This window comes from Pavona decussata, unplaced genomic scaffold (assembly GCF_977016875.1).
Source record: "Pavona decussata unplaced genomic scaffold, jaPavDecu1.1 SCAFFOLD_237, whole genome shotgun sequence".
Taxonomy (NCBI): Eukaryota; Metazoa; Cnidaria; class Anthozoa; order Scleractinia; family Agariciidae; genus Pavona; species Pavona decussata.
Genome location: NW_028145642.1, coordinates 1,691,958 through 1,714,110, shown reverse-complemented (window position 1 = coordinate 1,714,110; position 22,153 = coordinate 1,691,958). Strand labels below are relative to the sequence as shown.

Sequence of the window (22,153 nt, the reverse complement as noted above, 5' to 3'; positions counted from 1 at the left end):
AAGAAACATGCGCTTCAGAGTGGCCCGGTATTGTAAATCATGTCGAGAATCGGATCATCCTAATTATTTGGGCAAAGGTTCTTTGAAACTAACTTTAAACAGTTAATTAAAAATTAAACAAAGCCTTACCTGTAAGGTGAAGTTTGGTTGAGATTCTACCTCCTCGCTGTTGCGTGAAGAGTTTACGTGAGAGACATTTGCCCATGTCTGCTGGAATGTGATCCCTCTATGCAACAACGAGGACGTAGAACCTGAATCAAAGCCAGTCTTATATTAACGTCTTATTAATACTGACAGTTTCGATGACTGTTAGCCATCTTTATCAAAACTTGAAAAAACATGTAAAGTGTCAGAAGCCTTAAATAGGCTTCTGAAGGTGTTAATTATTGCGATAAATGCGTAAAGTGACTCTGTGGACGCCCCCTCCCCCCTGGTTTGGGAATGGAGATCACTTGTGTCCATATGGGAGAAAGCTGATAGGCTCCCTCGTCCCTGTTCATAGTAGGAGTGTTCGATCTAATACATATGCTTTCCTTAATCCATCGCTTAAACTTGTCGCTTTCCTGCTCAACTATTTCACTTGCTTCCCAATTGATAATATGATTGTTCTGACAGACGTGATCTGTTATGGCTGATTCATAGTGTTCATTGGTAGAAGCTCTGCGGGTGGTTCTTGTGAAATTTCTGTTAGAGATCTTTTCTGCTTCCTTTCTGTGTTCTGTGATCCTGGTTCCCAGCTGTCTCCCTGTTTCACCGATATATATCTTTTCGCATTGGCTGCATGGAATTTTGTACACCACTCCAGCCTTTTTGTGCTTCTCAACATTGTCCTTCGGGTGAACTAAAACCTGTCTGAGGGTGGTTTGAGGTTTTTAAATCACTGTGGCTACCCTGTGTTTGGTGAATATACATTGTATTTCCTCCGTGAATAAATGGACATATGAGACAATCACCACTGCTCTTGATTTTTATGTGCTTTATCTTTCTAATAGCTTTCTTGCTGTTCATTTGCTCTTTGACTTCTTTATCGCCCAATCCGGGTAACCACATGTATGGAGGGCTGTTCTTGTGTGTTCTTCCTCTTGTTTACGGTCTTCTTCCTCCGTGACAATACTGTCGCTTCTTTCCAATAACGTCCGTATGACAGCAAGTTTGTGCTGAAGTGGATGATGTGCAGGTACTGGTCTGTGTGTGTGGCGTTCCTGTTAACCAGTAGTTTGATGGATCCGTCCTCCCTCCTGGTGATAAGGGTGTCTAGAAATGGGATCTGGGCATTTTTCTCTGGTTCGTGCGTGAATTTGATGCTGTTTGTTTTGTCTATTCCGTTGAGATGATCTGTCAGAGCCTCCACATTTTCCCTCTCAATGATTTGAAGGATGTCATCCACATATCGTTTCCATAGCTTAGGTTTACAGTCTATGGGAGCAGTGGCGATGGCCTGTTGTTCTAGCCATTCCATAAAGAAGTTAGCCAGGATCGGGGATACTGAGATGCCCATGGCTGCACCGAACTTCTGTTTGAATAATTGTCCTCTGAAACTGAAGTATGTGGTGGTGGCAATAAATTCTGTGAGATCCATTATATCATCAACCTCTAGGTTTGTTCTTTTCTTTAGATCTTGATCTTGATCTAAGCGTTCTCTTATGATGGTTATTGTCTCCTGTACAGGGGTCTCGGTAAATAGTGACACAACATCGTGGGAGTTGAACATGTCTCCTTGTTCTAATGTGACTGAAGATAATTCTTCAGCAAGCTCTTTGGAATTTTTGACATGATGTTCCGTAGTGCCGACCAGAGGTCCCAGGAGGTCAGCTAGGGCTCTAGATGTATTGTAACCAATCGATCCTGTGTAATCCACAATAGGTCTCAGAGGGTTGTTAGCCTTGTGGATTTTGGTGTGCAGTACAATCTGGGTGTGGCCTCAGATGTAAGGTACAAGTATTTGTACTGATCTTCCGTTATCTTACCATCCTTCTTTAACTTGCTCAGCTTTTCGATCAGCTTTCTCTTATAAGAACTGGTTGGATCGGCCTGCAATTTCTCATAAGTGTGAGCGTCATTCAACATGGTGTTGACTTTTTCCTCATACTCGGTCTTATCCATGACTACGGTGGCTCTTCCCTTGTCTGCTGGCAGTATCATGATGGAATCCTCCTGTTTCATTGACCGAAGTGCCGTTTTTTCTCCTTTCGAAACGTTGCTCTTCGGGACCTTTGATGACTTGATCGCTCCGACTATTTCTGTTCTCAGTTGGGTTACTTCGATGGCAGGGAGCGATTCCGTAGCTACTATGATGTCACCCCCAAACCAGGGGGGGAGGGGGCGTCTACAGAGTGACTTTACGCATTTATCGCAATAATTAACACCTTCAGAAGCCTATTTAAGGCTTCTGACACTTTACATGTTTTTTCAAGTTTTGATAAAGATGGCTGACAGTCACCGAAACTGTCAGCATTAATAAGACGTTAATAAGACTGGCTATGATGTAAGAACATTTAAATCGACTGTTTATCTTCTACCAGCCTGATGAATTTGTTCAAGAACCTCAATCAAGCTTCACCTTACAGGTAAGGCTTGTTCAGGTTCTTAATTCTATTTTCTCGTTTGCCTATTTGAGGTCCCTTGAGACTTTAAAACACATGGGCCCTACACTAAAAAAGCATTGGACAAAAATCCATAACAATAACATTTGGTTTATTACAGCCTCTGTCCTCTAGCAACACTTGTAACAACTAATGGTAGCAGTGTAGTACAAATTGTCAAAATCTAACCTCTTCTTTGACTTCTTTTTTGTAATAAGTGGCAAAAGTACACTCTGCTAACCATCCTGCGGCAGCCATGATTGTTTCTTGGGGTAGCTAAAGGCAGCTGAAGTAGAAACCGCTCTGGTACTTGGTGGCTTGAGTGTCTCTTACTGCTTTCTTCATTACTTTTTTGACCCACCTAGAAATAGTACTTTGAAAAACAGGGTGATGTGATTTACCATAGCTAAGAAATAGTCTAGTATGTTTATACTGTGTAACTTTCTAAATATGTGTCACTGCACATATTCGCCTGTCTGCAGGATATGCAGGCAAACCAGAGCTGCCTGTGGCTTCCCTGTCCTGGTCGTTTTTAATTAATTTTGTCAATGTGAAACTTGTATGATGATTCCTTTGGACATATGTTTCATGGCCATTAAATGGACTAACAAGCATCTTTGTCCAGTAACTAACATACACAGCATAACTAATTTAAGCATTCACAATTTCAAGTTCAGTTGTTGTGCAAGACTCCACGTTTTTAGTAAGTCCAAAGCTTCAGACACATCCCAGGTTGCCACATATCTTGGAAGGAGTAATCTTGACGGGAAGCTATTAAACTATAGCTCTTGATCAAAGGGTCTTCGTTCATTGTTAGTAGGCTTTCAGGGTGGTCTTCTGCTGCAGACCTGGAAGTGTTAATTGCTGACTAACTACTAACTACTACCAGTGTCATACGAATGTGTCAAAAACACAATAACGTTGGCTAAAGGTGGATGAATGAGATTATCATTTCTTGCTGTTGTAAATTTGGTCCACTTCTCCAGATACACTCTGTACTGTTTGGTGGTCCCAGTCCTCCATGATTCCAAGAGGATATCGCAAGTTCATTTAGAAATAATTTTCTGTCGGAGTCTCGTCCGGACAAGAGACATGCCATGGAGCTTGGTCTTGTCGTGTGGCAGCCGAAGAACAGATTCCTCCTAGGGTAGAAGTACTGACTGGCTGATTAACATGTGACACATCTTTGGAAACCGAACTTGTGTTCTCGATAATAATGCTATCATGACTAAAGCTCGGCCTTGGTCTTCCTGCAACTTTTGGATAACTCTAGACAACATGCTGAAAGGAGGGAAGATATATACGTATTTATCTTTCCATCTTAAACACATTGCATTATTTGCATAGGCATAAGGATCTGCATGCCATGACACAGGACTTCCGGCTGATTGTTATGTCGTGAAGCAAACAAATCTGTTTCTGGTCTTCCCAATCGCCTCATTTTGAAAACACTTGGATTTAACTGCCATTCAGTCCTATCTTGAAATTCACAGCTAAGCCTATCTGAAGTTTCCTTATGAATTTCGGGAATATCGTTGGCAGCCTTCTTTTGAGAAACAAAGCCAATTGCAAATGTCTGTCATTACCTTATTGTACGGTTTAGAGTGGGTATCACCCATATTATTAAAATAGATTACTGCAGTAACATTGTCAAGTTGTACCAGAATATGCACATCTTTTTTATCACAGATAGCTTAGATGCCTGGTTTAGCTGCCTCAAGTTCAAGGCAATTGATGTGTTTATTTTCAGAAATTTCTTGTGCAAGCCTCCTGCTACCAGTGGGTTTCATGTCATCTCGGTGTGCACCCATCCTTCCGGGGAGGCATCAATAGACCAACTTCGATATATTAAAATTCTAGTTTGGCTACGAGGCTTGGGGGAATTAAACAAAAGAAATAAATTATTCATCTCTGAACCTCAATGCAATTTCTATTGTTTTATTCTCCTAAGCCTCAAAGTCAAGCTGGAATTTTAATATATCGAAATTGGTCTATTGTCAGTGTAAAATTAGGATTGCCATGAGAAATTTTCTTTGCATATTGCCAGCTTTCTTCCGTCCACCACCGAATATCTGTTTTAGATAGATCTAAAAACTGCATTTAAGCTTAAAAGGAACCTTGATGTTTTTTAAGAGCAACAATTTCTTTTTTCAATTTTAAGCTGTTTGAAGAAAATGGTCCGTATTCTACACCAGGAGGAAAAGAGAGACGAAAGTGGCAATCAGTTGAGCAGCTTCTCCAATTAAGCACGTCTGTCTGTTTAGAGGGTCTTGTCCCAAACAAGTTAGTGTCTCAACTTTTTCTCTAGTGAAACTGTCAGAGTAGGAGAATTTAAAACAAACCCTAGGTGTAGGATCTAAAAGCGACATTTTGCTTAATTTCTTTGTTTGTTCATGTTTTTTCCCTCTACGCATTCGTGGTTTTTTCTTGTAGTTATTTTGCGTTATGTTTCACTTGTTCATTAGTGTCTTTTGTACGTTTCTTTTCATTTACGTCGCTTTCTCTTCCTTTTGGCATAATTTATCTTATATATATACGTGTCAGTTTTGCAGCAATACAGGCTTTTTTTTTTTTTTGCAGTCGTGCTTAGCGCACTGAGTCAAGCTTTTGCAGTTCGTTTTGATTCTTCGCCAGTGGGAGTTTTCTTTCGTCCACGTTTTTCCGTGGTCTTACAATGAAAGTAATCATTAACGTCGTTTCTTATACGATGTATTTCCTTTGCGTATCTTTTATTTTATCAATCTTTTGTAACTTTTAGTCTCGTTTGTATTACAGTTTCAACCTACACTTTGCATCGTTCGTAGCGTTGTTAATTACAACCCACCTAAGTCCTTCGGACAGTGCAGTTTTGCAGTTTCACTAGGTGTACTACAACTTGGGTTGGTTTGGTGATTGATTTTTCCTCTGAAACATTAAATCCTAGGTCACTAAACAAGGCATAGGTATTGTGCACTGGGTATTGTGTACATTTGTCTGAAATTGGACAAATGTCAGTTTGTCTGACATTGGACAAATGTTAGTTTACATTTCTATAGCCATTTCATTGTTTAAGATTTTAAGCCCTAGTCAGCCACACCTTTGTTTTTGTTTATATGCGAGAGTTTGGCCATTATATTTTATTCAGAGCATGTCGAAATGAACGAAATCACTGTGAAAATAATGGAACATACTTTCAGGAACACAACTTACAGTAAAGCAATAAGATTTCGCTTCACCATGCAATATCAATAATTTCGATGGCATCGAAAATGGCGGAGGCTGACTAGGTTCCTTTAAGATCTAAGATTAAGTTTTACATATTATATTTTCGTGGTTTTCTTTCTTTCTTGTCTCTGTAATCTAGTATATTTATCGTACAGATGTATATTATTATTTTTTTTTTTGAAACGGATTAACTATAAAAGTTAACGTTAAAAAAGAACGACGGGTCGACCGTCCAACGGTCATTTTCAAGTTCAAGATAAGAAGTAAAATTAGCGTGTCCTTTTTATACAATTGTGAAAGGACTAATGAGATACTGACTAAAAGCTCCAAGATATCTACATCGGAACAATACAAGAAAATAATAGCGTGAATGATAAAAAAGGGAACGCAAAAAAAGGAACATAAACCTCCAACTGTGAATCAACAAAACGTTGTTTATTGTTTCAAGTGTGGTCTGTGCGATGCAGACTATGTTGGCTTCACGAGTCGACACAGGCGATCAACAATCGGCAATCACGTAAAGGATGAGTATGGAAAGGATCCAGAGACCATTGCAAGCAACTTTAAAATCCTAAAAAAGTGCCAGAGCAAACTCGACTGCTTGATCTTCGAGATGTTTTTATTCGCGACCCTAAAGCCGATACTGGATAAACAATGCGGCTCTATCCGTGCGAAGTTATTTGTTTAATTATTTCACTTTTAAATACCTTTTATTGTATTTAGCGTTCCTTTTTTATCATTCACGCTATTATTTTCTTGTATTGTTTCGATGTAGATCTCTTGGAGCTTTTAGTCAGTATCTCATCAGTCCTTTCACAATTGTATAAAAAGGACATGCTAATTTTACTTCTTATCTTGAACTTGAAAATGACCGTTGGAAAGTCGAAACGTCGTTCTTTTTCAACGTTAACTTTTATAGTTAAATTATTATTATTATTATTATTATTATTATTATTATTATTATTATTATTATTATTATTATTATTATTATTATTATTACGTTTCACCAAAAAAAAAACTGTCATCCAGATAGTAACTAGAAACTCTAGTTCGCAAAGTAGAGTAAACTGGCTTCATAAGTGTCGTGAACATTCCAGGTGCAGAGCTCAGACCATTAGGCAAAGTAATAAATTAGTAAAATTGATCTTGTACTCTTGAAATTCAAACATTTTTGTAATTCTGAGCTATTGAAACTGAATAATATCCATCTGTTAAATCAAGGGAGCCCATAAAGCAATTCTTTTTCATTAAATGAAGTGAATTTACCTTGAAATCAATTACTTACACATGCTTGTTTGAACTCTTTACAAAGTTTAACATGATACGACATTTCCTGTTCTTTTTTGGGCGCAGACGAACTTGTGAAATAACCTCCCCTTCTTCATGATCATGAACACATTTTCAATTACTCCTGTCTGTAACAGTTATTTTAATAGTGTGTTTAAAGCTATTTTCTCAGTTCCATCAGGTCAGTTGGTTGTTTAGGTAGACGGTTCTGAGTGGGTTCTTAAATGAAATCAATGTTGTAACCCTTCACAATGTCCAAAATTACTTATTCTGATTAGATATTTTCCCATTCCTTTTGATGAGATTTCAGTCTACCAGGCTGTACAATTTGTTCATTAACCAGTGTACTCTCACATTTCAACCCAGACTTGTCTGGTCTTAGCAGGTAATTATTTATTTTTTCTCCGGGCTTCTTTACTGTCACTCGAGGCTGGTATTGAGATTGGCTTCGTTGTGGTGGATTTTTGTATCCGATCCTCTGTTTTTCCAACAGAGCCTCTGCCCCGACCTAAAAAGAAGGACTGGTCTTATGTATTTCCACTTTCCTTGAAAATGCTGACCACTACCATGAGGTCTCTACTGTTTAAATACTACTTTAGAAGTCACTGACTTCTTTGACTGACTTGCTAAATGCAGTTATACCCCTTAATAGGGAGTTTTCATCTTTCTGGAGCATCACATCGTCAGTTTTGACCTCTTTTCTAACACTGTTATTTAATATCTCTGGGCTGACTCGCACAACCTCTACTCGATTGCAGTTGCAGTTGCTAGGATAGGAAATTTGTCCATCAAGTCCACGCGTGCTTTTTTACTCACTTCTTTACTTACTGACTAAGAAATTGTTTCACAAGCTCTGACAGTTCACAGTCAAATTCCTTACCATCCTGTTGTGGCTTCTTTACCACTTTTGCCATACCAGTTAGCATGTTAAATTCCTCTCTTGCTTTTTCTTTGGAGGCTCGTCGGTTCAAGTTCAGACTTAGGTCCATCGTTATCATGGCCCTCGCAATCAAGAACCTGATATAATTGTCATAGGCCGATTTTGTCTCAGTTATAACTGGTCCTATTTTTGCCAGAGAGCCAGTAAGAGTTTCAGTTGTTATATTATGTCATCGATATCCTCCAACAACGAGGATGAACTAGCGGCAGCACTGTTCTGCGCCGTAAGAATCTTTCCGCCTCACGGTTTTGGGTGGACCAGATTTGGTCGAGGATTTTTCTCTGCCCTGTTTACTGACATCATTTGCAGTCGTAGTAGGCTTTTCAGGATTTCTCCACCTTTCGCGTTTGTTTTCAACCGTTTTGTTATCAGGCGATGGTACATCATGTACGTGAAAGTGTACAACAATGAGACTTCCGTCTGCAGTTATCTTGGCGGCGTCCTCGCGGTCTTCGCCAGGGTGAGAAACTAGATTAAATCCTTGTTTTGTTGATGGCAATTCTGACAAGGGTTTTACAACAACTGACACCGTTGTCTCCGCACACACTTTTGCTTGTAATCAGAGAGTGTTTTTAGTGAACGATGCAAAGAATTTTCGAACATTTTGTCATTAGCTAAAGCGAAAGATTCGAAAAGATTTTTCATACTTAACCTCACTGAACACAACGCTGTAATGATCTTCACTGCGCATGCGCTATCTCTCACTCACGGGACCTCAAATATGCAAATGAGGAGTAGAATCGTTCTTTATAACTGAAACGTATGAAAGTATTTACAAGAGCAATGGGGAGCAGGGTTGGCGCAGTGGTTGAGCACTCGCCTTCCACCAATATGGCCCGGGTTCGATTCCCGGACTCGGCGTCATAAGTGGGCTGAGTTTGTTGCCTCTCTACTCTGCTCCGAGAGGTTTTTCTCCGGGTACTCCGGTTTTCCCCTCTCCTCAAAAACCAACATTTGATTTGATTTGTAATTATCTGTTGTAAAATAGCATCTTTATTGTAATTGTCTGTTATAAAAATATTAGCTTTCTTGAATTGTAAAGCGCCTTTGATCATTTAGATGTTAAAGGGCGCTATATAAGTATTAAGATTTAAATTTAAATTTTTAAATTTTAAAATTTTAAATTAAAAATTTCAAGAGGAACTGTACGTGCCATTGTTTAATTGTTCCTCGGTAACTCTTTTTAAATGTTTTTCTTAATTAACATGTACACTTTAAAGACTCCATAAATTTGCCACTTTTAGATCCCTTAAAATTGTCTCTTTCAAAGGAAACCTCCACTCTCGAAACATGTTAACGTTACATTATTGAAAATATAATTTTCTTTAAAATTTCATTGGGAAACATGGAAATAAATATTTCAGTGTCGGAAAAAAATGATTTGATTATCGGCTATTTTCGCTTTTAAATTTCCCGCGCGCCGCCATCTTGGATTTCATGACGTAATACGGTTGCTCAATTGTTTTACACAAAAGAACTTCTGCTGAATAACAATAGCGGTAACCATTACTCGTCATAAAATTCAAAATGGCTGCCCCCAGGAAAAAAAAAAGCGAAAGTTGTCGATAATCATATCTAATATTTAACACACTTGAATGTAATTTCTACGTTTTAGACAAAAATTTAGAATTTAGACACTATTTCCAACGCTTACCCGTCAATTTGTGGTGAGAGTGGAGGTTCCCTTAAAGACTCCTTAAAATTGCCACTTTTTGCAACTTCTTAAAACTGCTACTTTTTAAGACGTCTTAAAATTGACCAAAATTCATTCATTCTTTCATGCATCCATTCATCTGTGAAATGTCAACCCCGCTGTCCCCCAATACAATCAAACTCACCCTTAGATATTTAAGCAGATTGAAAACTGCTCCAGTTATCCAATATCTTTGCCAAATATGGAAACGACTGTTGCAGTATATAATACGACAACCGCTCCTGTCCGTTAGCGTGAGTGACGAACACGAAGTAGCGACATTTTGGCCGTGGGATCGCAAGGAAAATGGGGAAGAAGCGAGTTCGTGGTCGGCCACCTAATCTTAATTTTATTAAACAGGAACACCCAGCGAGAACATTCAAGAAAATTCTGAAATGTTGTCTTCTTTATTTCCAGTTCATTGCATTTTTTCCAGGAAAATTAGTGTAAGCTTACACGACAGCTAACACAACTTTCTTTGTTCGGATTGATCAGCTAAAAATTTAAATCGCATAAAATGTTAGGGAGCTGATGTCGGCTTTCTGATCAGGCTATCTTATCTGGTCTTATTTCGCACAAAGGGAGACATTTCAGTTCCCTTCCGAAAACAAAAGAAATTAGTTTTCCGGTGTTTAGAAAGTCTGAGGTGACATTTTGCTGGGGAAAACTCTAGTTTTTCATCACAATGTAGTCTTATTTTTTAGGTGGGTAATGCCTTCAGTCCGAACAGATATTCCAGCGAAACGAACCTGATCAAATTGTAAGAGTTCTGTATTGTAAAGGCAAAATATCGCATTTCATTTCACAAACATGCGGATTCATCAACCAAAAAGTTTAACATGTAAACAATTAAGCAGGTTTAATATCGTGCACTTATTTATTACTTTTTTTTTGCGGATACATTTTCTGACTTTGTATTTACTAACCGTTTTTTGATAGATTAAGACAAGATATACATGCATTGTTTTTTATATTCCTCTCTTAAGCTTGAAGTATGATAGCATTTGACAATCGTAAATCTAAATCACTTGTTTAGATTGCTATTTCGTTTACGACTTTAATTTTCGATGTGATAACGATGGGGTTAAACCCAATAATTACCAAGCAGCTGGTCACAGACGTTATTCTGAGATTCTTTCCTGTTTTAAACAGGGCTCGGCGTCAAAATAAGAAGCGATTAAGTATTTTGTTATTTAAATGTCGGAAATATAGAACGAAACTCAGGCTGTCATGCTAAATCTGAAACGATTTATAATGGCAACTAATTAGCGAAGTATGATGAAAATATGTTTATTTAAATTTGTTTAAAAGGCAAAAAACGACAGTTTCAATTTGTCCGAGATATCACTCTCATTTTCATCGTGAGAAGGAACAAACGCATATGCGATGATGCAGTGCAAGGTGCTGAGGTACGCCAAATGTTAATTTCCGTCAGTCATTTGAGTAAAACTAATCCAGCCACAAACACGAATACAAAGGTCAAGACGTGAAAATACATGCAATACTCACCGAGTGCCTATTTTCGAAACTTACAAATCTAGATTTGTACATCTTTGGTGGGATAAAATAGTACGAACTCGAACAAGCTGAAAAAGTATTTGTATGGTCTGTTCAGATTGCGTTTCAAACAATACAGCAGCTAATTGGCGTTCGCACTTTTTCGACTTTTTTTAACTAATTTTTTCGGGGGCGCGAAGAGAATGTGTGTAAAGCCTCTCAATATATTTACTGATACCAACCTGTATTGCCTGCGGTTAGTATCTTAAGGTCTGCTTGTTGTGTTTTAAAGTTATGAATACCTCAGGATATTTGCATATCTTCCTCTTGTGTTTTTGTAATCATTCACGTTGTGATTCATTTGTCAGCACCATCGCTTGTGTTAAAAGGTGCCGACTCTAACGGTGTTTACTGTCGTAGCATATCTTGGATATCAGTGCTGGCCAGACGACAACCAACCCGTTCGTGAACTTTCAATCATCACTGATTCACCTTGGCACTAAATTGAAAGGTAACACAGTTTTGAGAAAATTGAAATTTTAATTTGACGTGTGAGGTGTGTGAGAAGGAAGCAATGAAATCTAAGTACAGTAGGTTAATCATACCCAAAAGGTGTTTAGGGTATTTAGTGCGCAGTAGGTGACCAAATTGAAGCTCTCTTTGAATGGTTTTAAACAAATTAATTGAAACCTTTCTGGAACAAACTGAACTGAACAAATTTATAACTGAGTCATACTTAATTTCTTTTTATTGACAATTCTTAAAAAAATCAGGAGTTTGCTACATGAAACCAAATATAAATTCAACAGCTTCACCCGCTTACTGGTGCGGTAAAACAGTATCTTCCTTCAGTAACATGCCGTGAAAATGACTTAATCCATGACTGTCTTCTCTTTAGCGAAAAACCACCAGACGTACGTGTTCGGTTTTCTAAATGGATGACTGCTTTGATCAATAGGTAAGGATAGTTCAAGTAAGGACGCAACAAGCAAGCCAGGAATACGATAAAGTGCAATTAAAGAGCAAACGAAGTCGTAGAAGGAACTGGAAAGATTTGATTTCGCTCTGAAGTAGGACAGTGAAAAAGTTTAAAAATAAACAAGTAAGTAAATAAATAAATGACACGAAAATCAGAGCAATGGAGGGGGGAATGTTTCTGGTGCATTTAGTGCTGTGCAGTCGTCAACCCTAGCCTAACCACGTACCAGTAAAATAACAGACGTTTTGCACAGGTTAACTTATGTACGGTATCATCTGAAGCACTTTCCATTTAGCAAAACCGTTAATTGCAACTGTATAGCCCGCATATAACGGACACTTCCCGTAACAAACGGACGACCTAAATTGGAGTCAGCACTCCAATGTTTCGTTCGGTGGAACGGAAATTACCTTCTATTTGTACAAAATATCCATTTTCATTTTATTGGATTCGCTCGCCATTAAGCGGGACATAACATAAGTGTCTTGATCTACCAATAAAAAAAACAGGCTCTTCGCCTGGATGCTAAATAGTCGGAACGTTTCCGGAAGTATAAACCAAAATTTGGGCTAAATAAAAAAAGAGCTCCTGGTGAGGCGTTTTTTATTTAGCTAAAATTCTCGGTTCAAACATTTGAAATGCAAATGACACGGGAGCGGAAGACCTTCGGACGTATTATTTCACTTTCAGTTTTTCATTCCAACCGTTTGGAAGGCAAATTACCGTTCTATTAGTATTACATGATTGTAAAACCGTTTTTTCGAAAAGTTCCTTTCAACCTTTTTTCTTTCTTTCAAACTGTGTTGGAAGTGCTCGGAAGGCCGATTTAAGACTGACCACTTCCTCAAACTGCGTTCATGAGAAATACTTTTAAGATATACATTAATCGCGAACGGTTAAAAATAATTAGACAAGGAATAAGAAAGGATTAAGACACAGTTAAACATAAAAACGTTTAATGCCATGTGCGTGTGAAACAGTAACCATATACACAGCTGTCTAAGGACTACTGGACGGAAGCTTGCAAAGACTTTTTTGTCGACAGAGATTAAAGCTGCGACTCCAACTAAATATCTTTCACAAGTGGGCAAAAATTTTCAAGGCAATTTTAATTGCCTATGTATAAAGTTGAGCCTAAGTCTTATACAAAGCTTACATAGGCGGAAATAAATTTCTCATTAATGTCTTTTTAATTCGAAAAGCTTGTTGCATGTTATAACGGCTTTGGCGAGAAAAGAAGATGTACTGCTTATAATGTTTGAACTAAAGCTTTAATGTTTTAACTTTCTTTTGCATTTCTGTTTATTTTTTCTGATCAGCTTAAGTGAAGCTGAAAATGAGTTTGTTTAATCTGTTTTTTAACTCATCTATGATTATTATTTTTTGGCCTTAAAAATTGTGGCCAACTAACACCAACTAAGCAACTAATAATTACAAAAGTCAAAACATAATGATAATAAGAACCTTACCAGAATCCTTTTTTATTAGTATTTTCACTTAATCTGCTTTGCAAGCCATTCCGTGAGGAACCTAATACGCAAACACGAAGGTAATGACAATTGAAGCCAAAAACAAAGAAATTGAGAAAATATTAAAATAATGCCTTTGCGTCATGGAAAATCTTAATGCATTTGTTTGACGTCCTCGGCAGATTAAAACAACGTGAAATGATCAAATCAAAAGTTCTTAGGAGAACAGAACCTGGAAACGCATTTTGTACTAATTATGTTCCGACATAATTCAACTACGCGCTACAAGAAGAACGGTTTGGAATCATCACACAATAGACCAGCTAATGTGGGTATGTATTTCTGGGTAACGAGTTTTCGTTGCCGTTGCCGTCGTAGTTCCGTAAGGTCCCTACTGATGAGCTGCAACGTCTAGAAGTTATAACGTCGAAATTAATCGTTTTTATAAAAGTAATGTATTCGGTGGCAGTTTCTAAAGCTTCCCGTTATAGCTGGCGCACTTAGCAGTAAACCGATGCTTCACGTTTTCAGAAAGGAGTGCAAACATCGTGCACAACAATTCTGGTGGCCAACAGAAAATACAGGAAATTAATGTTCCGTAGTTACTTACACTGACCAAAACTAGTACGCTTGATCTTTCTATAATTAGCCACTCTTATGGACTTCTGATATGGTCCGATAGATTAAAAAGTACAGGTGTGTTTTATTACACACTAGGTTATGGGCATTACGACCAATAAGAAACAACTTCCGTTTCAAATTGGCCAATAAACTATATTCCCTTGCTGACTCATCTACACCTGTACACACAAGTTATCAAAATACGACTACACGACTGCTGGCCGAGCGTTGTCCTAAGCTAAAAATCATCTTTATTTGGATCGTTGCAAAGTCATCATTTGCCGAAGGTGGGTGTGATTTGCCAGCAGATGAATGTTCTGTTGTCAAAGTGTTTAAAACATCGCTAAAGAATTTTGTCGTCCATAAGAAATCCAAAATACCAATTTCACTGACAGAAATAACATAAGGCTGTTAAAGACAATATTGAGTTGTTGTGGCCTATGAAGATGTTTGGAGAATTTTTCTGTAGTAAGTCTTGTTCAAAAAATAGAGTGCACGTTTCACGCCGATTTATGGACAAAGTTGCTTGATAGAGAAAATTGCTCTGTCGCTTGTAACAGACTAGTACTACTGCCGCGACCAAGGAAAACTCGTTAGTGTGAGAAATTATACATAGCCTTTCAAAGTCATCAACAAACGCGTGTTCACCCTTTACCCACGAGCAAGTAAAAAATGAGGAAAGACTTTCCATGCCCGGGTAGCATAAGTCTTCTGGTATCATTCAAAGAATAACTTAAATTTTATTGAAAGTGTATCACACGCCGTCATAAATTTTGTCAGTAACTCTCTTTCTGAGAATAGGGTACATGAAGCCCATTTTTTGAGAGACCAGAAAACCTTTTGGGCAAATTAGTACTCATTTTATTTTCTTTAACTGATCAAGCAAGAATTTGTGGTTAAAACTTGCGCATATGTTATCCAAAATCATGATGAATGTATTAACATTTAGCTTAAAAATAATAATTGTCTTTCCGTTCGGGGTATCGCACAAAAAATAATTTTCAGTTAACAGTACATTTGAGAAACGCCCTAGTAAAAGAAAAACGTACAAAAAGTCGAATTCAAAAAGAAAAATAATGCGACAAGGGATAAAAAGTGGGCGAGTGAAAGTCTGCAAAATAACATGCAAATTTCTTCTAGCCTTTAATCACCTCTTGGCCATTAAATAAATAAAATTTTGTTGACGTTTCAGACTTGTATGTAAAACATTCTGCAAACAGTCACGAACGGTTAAGGCCAATTGTTTTTTTTTTTAAACATTCAATGTTTCTTCACGTTAATAACTAGACATATAACAGAAAAAAATGAATCACGCAAAGAGTGGATTATTTCTAGTGGAATAAGTTGCATTTCGGTGTTAGACTGGTTAGTATGAGGAAGAAAATGTTCAGAAACGAACGCGGGTTTAGATATAATTTTAGGTTTGTCAACTGAACGTCTGTGTTCGTAATTGAATCTGTATTTGACACGTCGTTCGGTTTCACCTATGTGTTATATGTGTAACATGTAGATTTCGTTTTAAATGTCACAAGTTATCTGTAAAGTGATAAAACCAGTTTCGCCTGTGGAATAAAAAGTATAATGTGTGAGGCCGTTAGTAATGCAAGGGCAAGTGGCACAATTTTGTCCACAGCGCATTGAGCACGGTAAAAAATTATTGGTGATGGGCAATTGCGCTCTAACTAGAAGGTCTCGAAGATTAGGGCTACGTCTGTAAACACCGAAGGGTGTTTGCCTGAGAACGTCCTTGTAGCGTTTAGAGGAGAGTAATACGTTAAAATGTTTGCGTAAGATATTAGAGATGTTAGGAAGTTCTTGGTTATATGTAACCACAAGGGGTAAAAGGTCAGTGGAATGTTTAAGTTTAGTTTATAACGCGTTAATATGAGGAATGTTAGCAGCCAGTGGGAATTGTTCATCAAGGAAAGTGTTATGGTAACCTCGAGCGAGAAGATATGTTTTTAATTCGTTAGTACGAAGTTTAAATTTAATGTCTGTGGAACAGATGCGACGGAGGCTTGTCTTGTGGGCTTGTCTCGCTATTAATGTCACAATATAGTGGTCTCGAGGTAGCAGGGCTGGAAATCTAGTTTCGTGTGGTAGATCAGCATTGGCGATTCGTCTCTTACATCTCATCGCTCCACTGTCATCTTCGTAAAGACCAAACCTGTGTTTCAATTGATTGTAATTTGCTTGGGACTTCAAGTTTTTCTGGACACTTCTCAACCATTGTGTTTCGGCATTCGCAACTTCAGCTTCTGTGATTTCTCCCTGCAAAAGACAGTTCCTTCTTATAATATTTTGGCCTTGATCTTTAAATTTCTGACAAAACGTAGCACCAAGGCTGTAACACGGAATAATGTGTCGCAACAGCTAAAGTTTTTAACTGGAATACAGGCTTCAAGATCAGGTCTGCTGTCCGTGGTGAGGAGTAGTGATACATCGGAACCCTTCCCTGCTGCTCGTTTCTTCAACTCTGCACGGCATTCTTCAGTCACAGGTTGGGGTTCATCTTCAGACCTTGGCCAACTGGACGCTGGCTCCGATAGCCATGTGGGTCCCTTCCACCATAATCGATTGCTCTTCAAATTCGAAGCAAACTGTCCTCGCGATCCAATATCTGCAGGGTTTTCGATCCCCGGGCAATGATTCCACATTGATTTCTCTGAAAGGGACAAAATTTCATTCACGCGATTCTGGACGAACTGCTTCCACTCCTTGGACCCCTTGATCCAGCAAATTGCAGTCTTGCTGTCTAACTATAAGTAGGTCTTGTCAATTTTGGTCTGAGATTGCAGTGCTTCCCTTACTGAAGACGCTAGTCTTGCGAGAATTACTCCTGATAGTAATTCTATCCTAGAAATAGAATCCCTTGAAAATAGAGCAACTCTGGGTTTTGATGGCAACAAAACTGGAAAGTAGCCACTGCTCGCCTCTAGAACCAAGTACAGCATGAAGAGAGTAATGTAACAGCATGAAGAGAGTAAGACGTTACCACCTCTTCCACACCTTCATACACGCATCGAGGAACTAGGATTTCCTGCACCTCTTGCAGATCCCTAAGCTACTTGTTCCACTGTTTTCGTGCCTCTTTCAGGAGTGGTACATCCCAGTAGACATTCTCCTCACAAAGAGTTTAAAACAGCACCTTCATATGTACTAGAACAGAACTGAGAATTCCAAGGGGATCAAAGAGACTTGATGTGACCTTCAAAAAATTTCTTTTGGTTGGTTCCAGACCTTCTGCAAGCCTCAACGCTTCAAATTTGAAGGTGAATTTGTCTGAAACACAGTCCCAATTTAGACCCAGCACCTTATGTCGATTCTTCATCTCAAGCCTTTCCAGGTTTCCTGTGGTGGTTTTTGCATAAGACTCAGTGTCCTCCACTACCATCTTAGATTCAGGGTTACTTTCCCCAACTCTAGCTTGCTCTTCAGATATTAGTTCCAGGAGCGTGGGTGAATTTGAAACCCACTTCCTTAGGTTAAAACCTCATTCTGACAAGCACTTCTTTGGCTTCCGGTGAAGGAACAACCCTCTCTCGACACTCCTTTCACCTGACACTAAGTCATTCACAAAAAATGAGTTCATCAAGTTCACAACAAACTGTGGATTTGCTTGGTACTGACTGATGTGGTGTTTCAAAGAAGCATTCAACAAAAATGGGCTGGCATTGACACCAAACACGACACGACAAAATCTGTACAGCACCAGTCCTGGATCATTCTCCATCACACTATCAACCCAAATTAAGCGTCGGGCATCACGATCCTCCTCTCTAATTCCAATCTTCAGAAATGCCTTTTCGATGTCGCCCACTAGGGCAATTTTCCTTTCTCTGAACCGCAGGAGAATCTTGAAAATCGTAGGGATTAAGACCGGCCCTGAATAAAGGCAATCATTCAGACTAGGGCTGTCCTTGGTTGCATTGGACAAAGCATCAAAAACAACACACAACTTGATTGTTAGGGCGTCCTTGCGCACCACTACATGGTGAGGTAAGTAATATACGTTTCCAACATCTGGGCCTTTCATACGGTCAATTATCCCACACCGCAACTGATCCTGAATAATGGAATTATACTCTCTCAAGATCTCTGGTTCTCTCCTTAGGCGTTTCAATTGTGAGCTCAATCGCGCTACACAGTTCTCAAAGTTATCGGGAAGCAACTCATGGTGCTCCTTCCAGGGCAAGTGCAAGGAATACCTGCCGTCTTTAAAAGTTAAATTCTTCTCGAAAGCTTCATGGACTGTATCTTGATCTCGAATACCAAAAGAATCCAAGTCCCATAGTTGCTGCAGATCCTTCTGCAGGGTTTCTTCGGTTTCTCGCGAATCTACTCTCAAGTCATGAGTCGACAAAAACTGCATACCGGACAGCTTCTCCTGGGGAAGGTTTTCAACCGGGACGGACAACACCCATCCCACTTTCGTTGAGACAGCAGCGGGACCACCATGACCCGACTTCTCCCCCCGTATCGTCTTGCCATCAAGGAAATTCCAGATGTAGTCTGAACCAATCAATAAATCAATCTGCATAGGACCACAATCAGTGCACGTGTCAGCAAAATCAATGTCCTTAAGGCGTTGATAGTTCTCCTTTACCCAGTGAAGGTCTTGGCCTTGCAAATCACTACAAATATGAGGAACTGAGAAGGCATTCAAAGTCATTGCAAAGCCTGTCTCTGGCTTAGTTAGAGTTAGTTCACCGAGATTAACTGCTTGCAACTGTTGGTCCCGGCTACCAAATGTTGTAATCCGTAGTGTCTCTGTCTTGACAGTCTCCAGTTTCAGTGCATTCACAACTCTTTGGGAAACATACGATCTCTGAGCCCCAGTGTCAAAATAGCACAAACCTTTAAACTTTGGCTGGATGCCATTCCTGGTCTTGATACAACAACTTAAACAGTTTAAAGAAACACATGCATTCCTGAACTGACATGCATTACGGGTGTGGACATTTCAGGCAAATTACATGCACCCACCATTGCAGAATTGGCACTACCACAAGAATTCCCACTATCACAAACAGCCACGTGATGACGGCTTTTACATGTAAAACACTGAATTTTTGAGTCACAATTTCGGGCCAAGTGTCCTCCGCGGCGCAAACAAATAAAACATCTCCCTTGTTTCCTTAGAATATCCCTCCTCTGATCAATATTTGTCACAACACGACACTCGGCTGCTCGGTGGTTTCCTTTGCAAAACAAACAGTTAAACTCCGCTCGATTTCCACTCAGTAGTGCACTCCCAGTTGTGTACGGCTTCTTAACGGGCGATTTTTCAGCAGACGGGCGAATGTTACAGCGCTCACGAGCATCCACTTCGAATTTTACGGAGCGAAGTACAGAGTCGAGCTTCCAGTCATCCTTGTTTCCCCGACTTACTATCAAACGTAACTCTTCCGGTAATTTTTCCATAAAAATCGGTATCCGTAAGGCACCATATTGATCCGATTCGATTCCAAGGGCCTGTAAACCCCTCACTTGGATTTCCACCTTATCGAGCACAACGCGCAAGCCCTTGATGTCTGCCAACGCCGTCACCGGTTTCCACCTCAAAGGAGCTTCCATGTGGGAACTGATTATAAACTGTTTGTTTCCAAACTTCTGCTTCAGGATATCAACAGCATTCGCGTAATTAGACTCTGTCAATGCCAGTCCAGTTATAGCCGATAAAGCTGTGCCTTCAAGCAAGCTCCTCAGGTAGTTAAATTTGTCGACATTCTTGAGCGCCTTGTTTGGGTGTGAGGCTGAACTAAACACGTCCCAAAAGGACTGCCATTCTTTCGGATCGCCAATAAACTTCTTAATGTCCAATTTCGGCAATTTCGCATTAACAGGTGGAGTTGAAACACCTGGAGCACTCTGGAGCAGTTCATTAGATTCGTTTTCGCTAGTTTGGCATCTTTGTAGTTTTACCAGCGCGGCATGGATTTGGGCGCGAAATTTCTCCGATTCTTCTACTTCAATTACAATGTTCGGCTCCTCTACTGCCGCCAGAATTGACTCATCCTGTGCTTTTAAGGTCGCTAATTTATTGTTGAGCATAGTAATAATCCGTGTAACCTTATCCTTTGCGACAGCTGAACCATCAAATTCACACAGAGCTTCGTTTACGGCTACAAGCACTTTCTTCGTATGTTTTCTGTGCGTTTCTCGAATCTTCTTATTCATGGCCAATTTTCCCGGCATGTCGATCACATCCGGCTCTGAGGACCACTCGTCATTAATTTATTGATCGTCTTTAATGTTGCATAAAAATACAGATTTCCAGCAAGCGAACGGGTTTCAAAACCTAACTCTACAACCACACTCCGTACAAAACAGAAAATTCTCCTTCATCAAAAAATACAGCATGTTCAATGTTCACGTGATCACGTGTGTCAACCGCGTGATCTGTCCAGGTGCTATAAGAAAAATGTTCAAAATATGTAACGCTAAGCTAAATGTCACACAACGAACAAAAATAATCCGCGACATACGTTTCTCCGGTCTAGTTATTTTCGTTGCCAAAATCGCGAACATTAAGACCCTAAACAAGTGACATCAAGTTAGAACGCGTGACGTGTCGATTGTAAGCTGATTGGATAGAAGGCTAACCATCAACACTTTGTGGATGGTAGTTACTTTGATTTATCTATACATCGATCTTCATCATTGCGGTAATGTTTCCCTAGCTAGCTTAGTGAGTTGACATTTTTTCACCTGCCAACAACTATTTGAAAAAAGTTAGCATCTTAAGCGAAGGAAATATCATGAAACGTAGGGATACTTCACGAAGAATACCGGGTTTTGAAGTTCGATTTAAGTTTCTTTATGAACGATTACTAAAAGTTGTTTGTTCTCACAAAAGTGTCATTAAAACGTCCTGAGTCATCACTTATTCAGTTCAAGACGCCTTTAAAGATATCGTTGGTAATGTAATGAATTTTTGGTACTAATTGGTGTTGATTAATGTAACAATTGCCAACAATATTTTTTTCCATTTGTTGATAATTTTGTACCCGCAACAGAAAATCGGGAGCAATTCATTGGGCGTAAATTGGGTAATTTTTTCCCTGTAAGTGCATGGATAGTAATCATCAATCACCACAGGCTTGCAAGTTGGATATAATTGTTTATTCCACCAAAAAGAAATTGTACTGCAGGTGAATCGACAACTTATCAAAAAAGCATAGCCAATAAACGAAAATAGCTTTTTTTACGGCTTCACTAATTAGAAAGCCAAACGTTAAAAACTTCAAGAGTTGCGAGATGGCAGCTGGAGTTACCGGTTGCACTAATTAGGTTGCCATGCCAAACCTTCTCTGGTTAATGAGTTTAGTTAACAAACTTTGCATGGAGCGATAGTTCAAGGGACTCTTGACAACCGGTTAGCCCGGCTATTCAATTTTATGAACGTTTGTCTCCTTTTCAACAACAGCAACACTGAGCAAAAAACTCAGTGACAGTATTTCAGGTATGAAACACGGCAAATAACCTTTGAAATGTAACAGTTGTTCGTAGGCTTCAAGAAAGCTTAACGTTTACATCCAAATTGATAATTTCAGTTGCCTGATTCGTTAATTATCGACAGATCAGTAGAAACAGGATAAATCTTTACAATTATCGAGGCTTTTATACAAACCTGATACTGAACGTTTTTTCTAAGACTAACCTAACCAAAATGTGATGCAGATGACCCATTTTTAGGTAAAGTTCCTCCTCGAAATTAATTCATCCTCTGATATATTTATCAAACTGACCATGGTGATTCACTTTACCACCAACTGGGACACCGTGGCTTGATGCGGAAATTTATTTTTACTCACAAACCACGTCAGGAAAGTTATGTTTTCTTGCAAAAAAAAAACTGGAATGAAATCAAAATGAATG

The 22,153-nt window shown here is 39.0% G+C and overlaps 2 protein-coding genes across 2 annotated transcripts; both read right to left on the bottom strand.

Moving 5' to 3' along the window:
* Nucleotides 1-1,024: 1,024 nt before the first annotated feature.
* LOC146457841 (uncharacterized) lies at nt 1,025-2,103 on the bottom strand. Its single transcript, XM_085091561.1, has 2 exons — nt 1,968-2,103; nt 1,025-1,845 (listed from the first exon to the last, which is right to left on the bottom strand). The coding sequence occupies exons 1-2, from the start codon at nt 2,101-2,103 to the stop codon at nt 1,025-1,027; spliced, it is 957 nt and encodes a 318-aa protein (XP_084947687.1).
* A 15,662-nt stretch (nt 2,104-17,765) lies between these two features.
* On the bottom strand, nt 17,766-20,470 carry LOC146457840 (uncharacterized). The gene is made up of 2 exons (XM_085091560.1): nt 19,259-20,470; nt 17,766-19,160 (listed from the first exon to the last, which is right to left on the bottom strand). Exons 1-2 carry the CDS (start codon nt 20,468-20,470, stop codon nt 17,766-17,768), a joined length of 2,607 nt encoding a protein of 868 aa, XP_084947686.1.
* Between the last annotated feature and the right edge of the window lie 1,683 nt (nt 20,471-22,153).

Coding starts and splice junctions, on each gene's coding strand:
- LOC146457841 (XM_085091561.1), bottom strand. CDS start 2,103: ATGGATAAGACCGAGTATGAGGAAAAAGTCAACACCATGTTGAATGAC. Junction 1,846..1,967: donor GAGCAAGTTAAAGAAGGATG/GTAAGATAACGG, acceptor TGGATTACACAG/GATCGATTGGTTACAATACA.
- LOC146457840 (XM_085091560.1), bottom strand. CDS start 20,470: ATGCCGGGAAAATTGGCCATGAATAAGAAGATTCGAGAAACGCACAGA. Junction 19,161..19,258: donor GTAGTGCCAATTCTGCAATG/GTGGGTGCATGT, acceptor TGTTGTATCAAG/ACCAGGAATGGCATCCAGCC.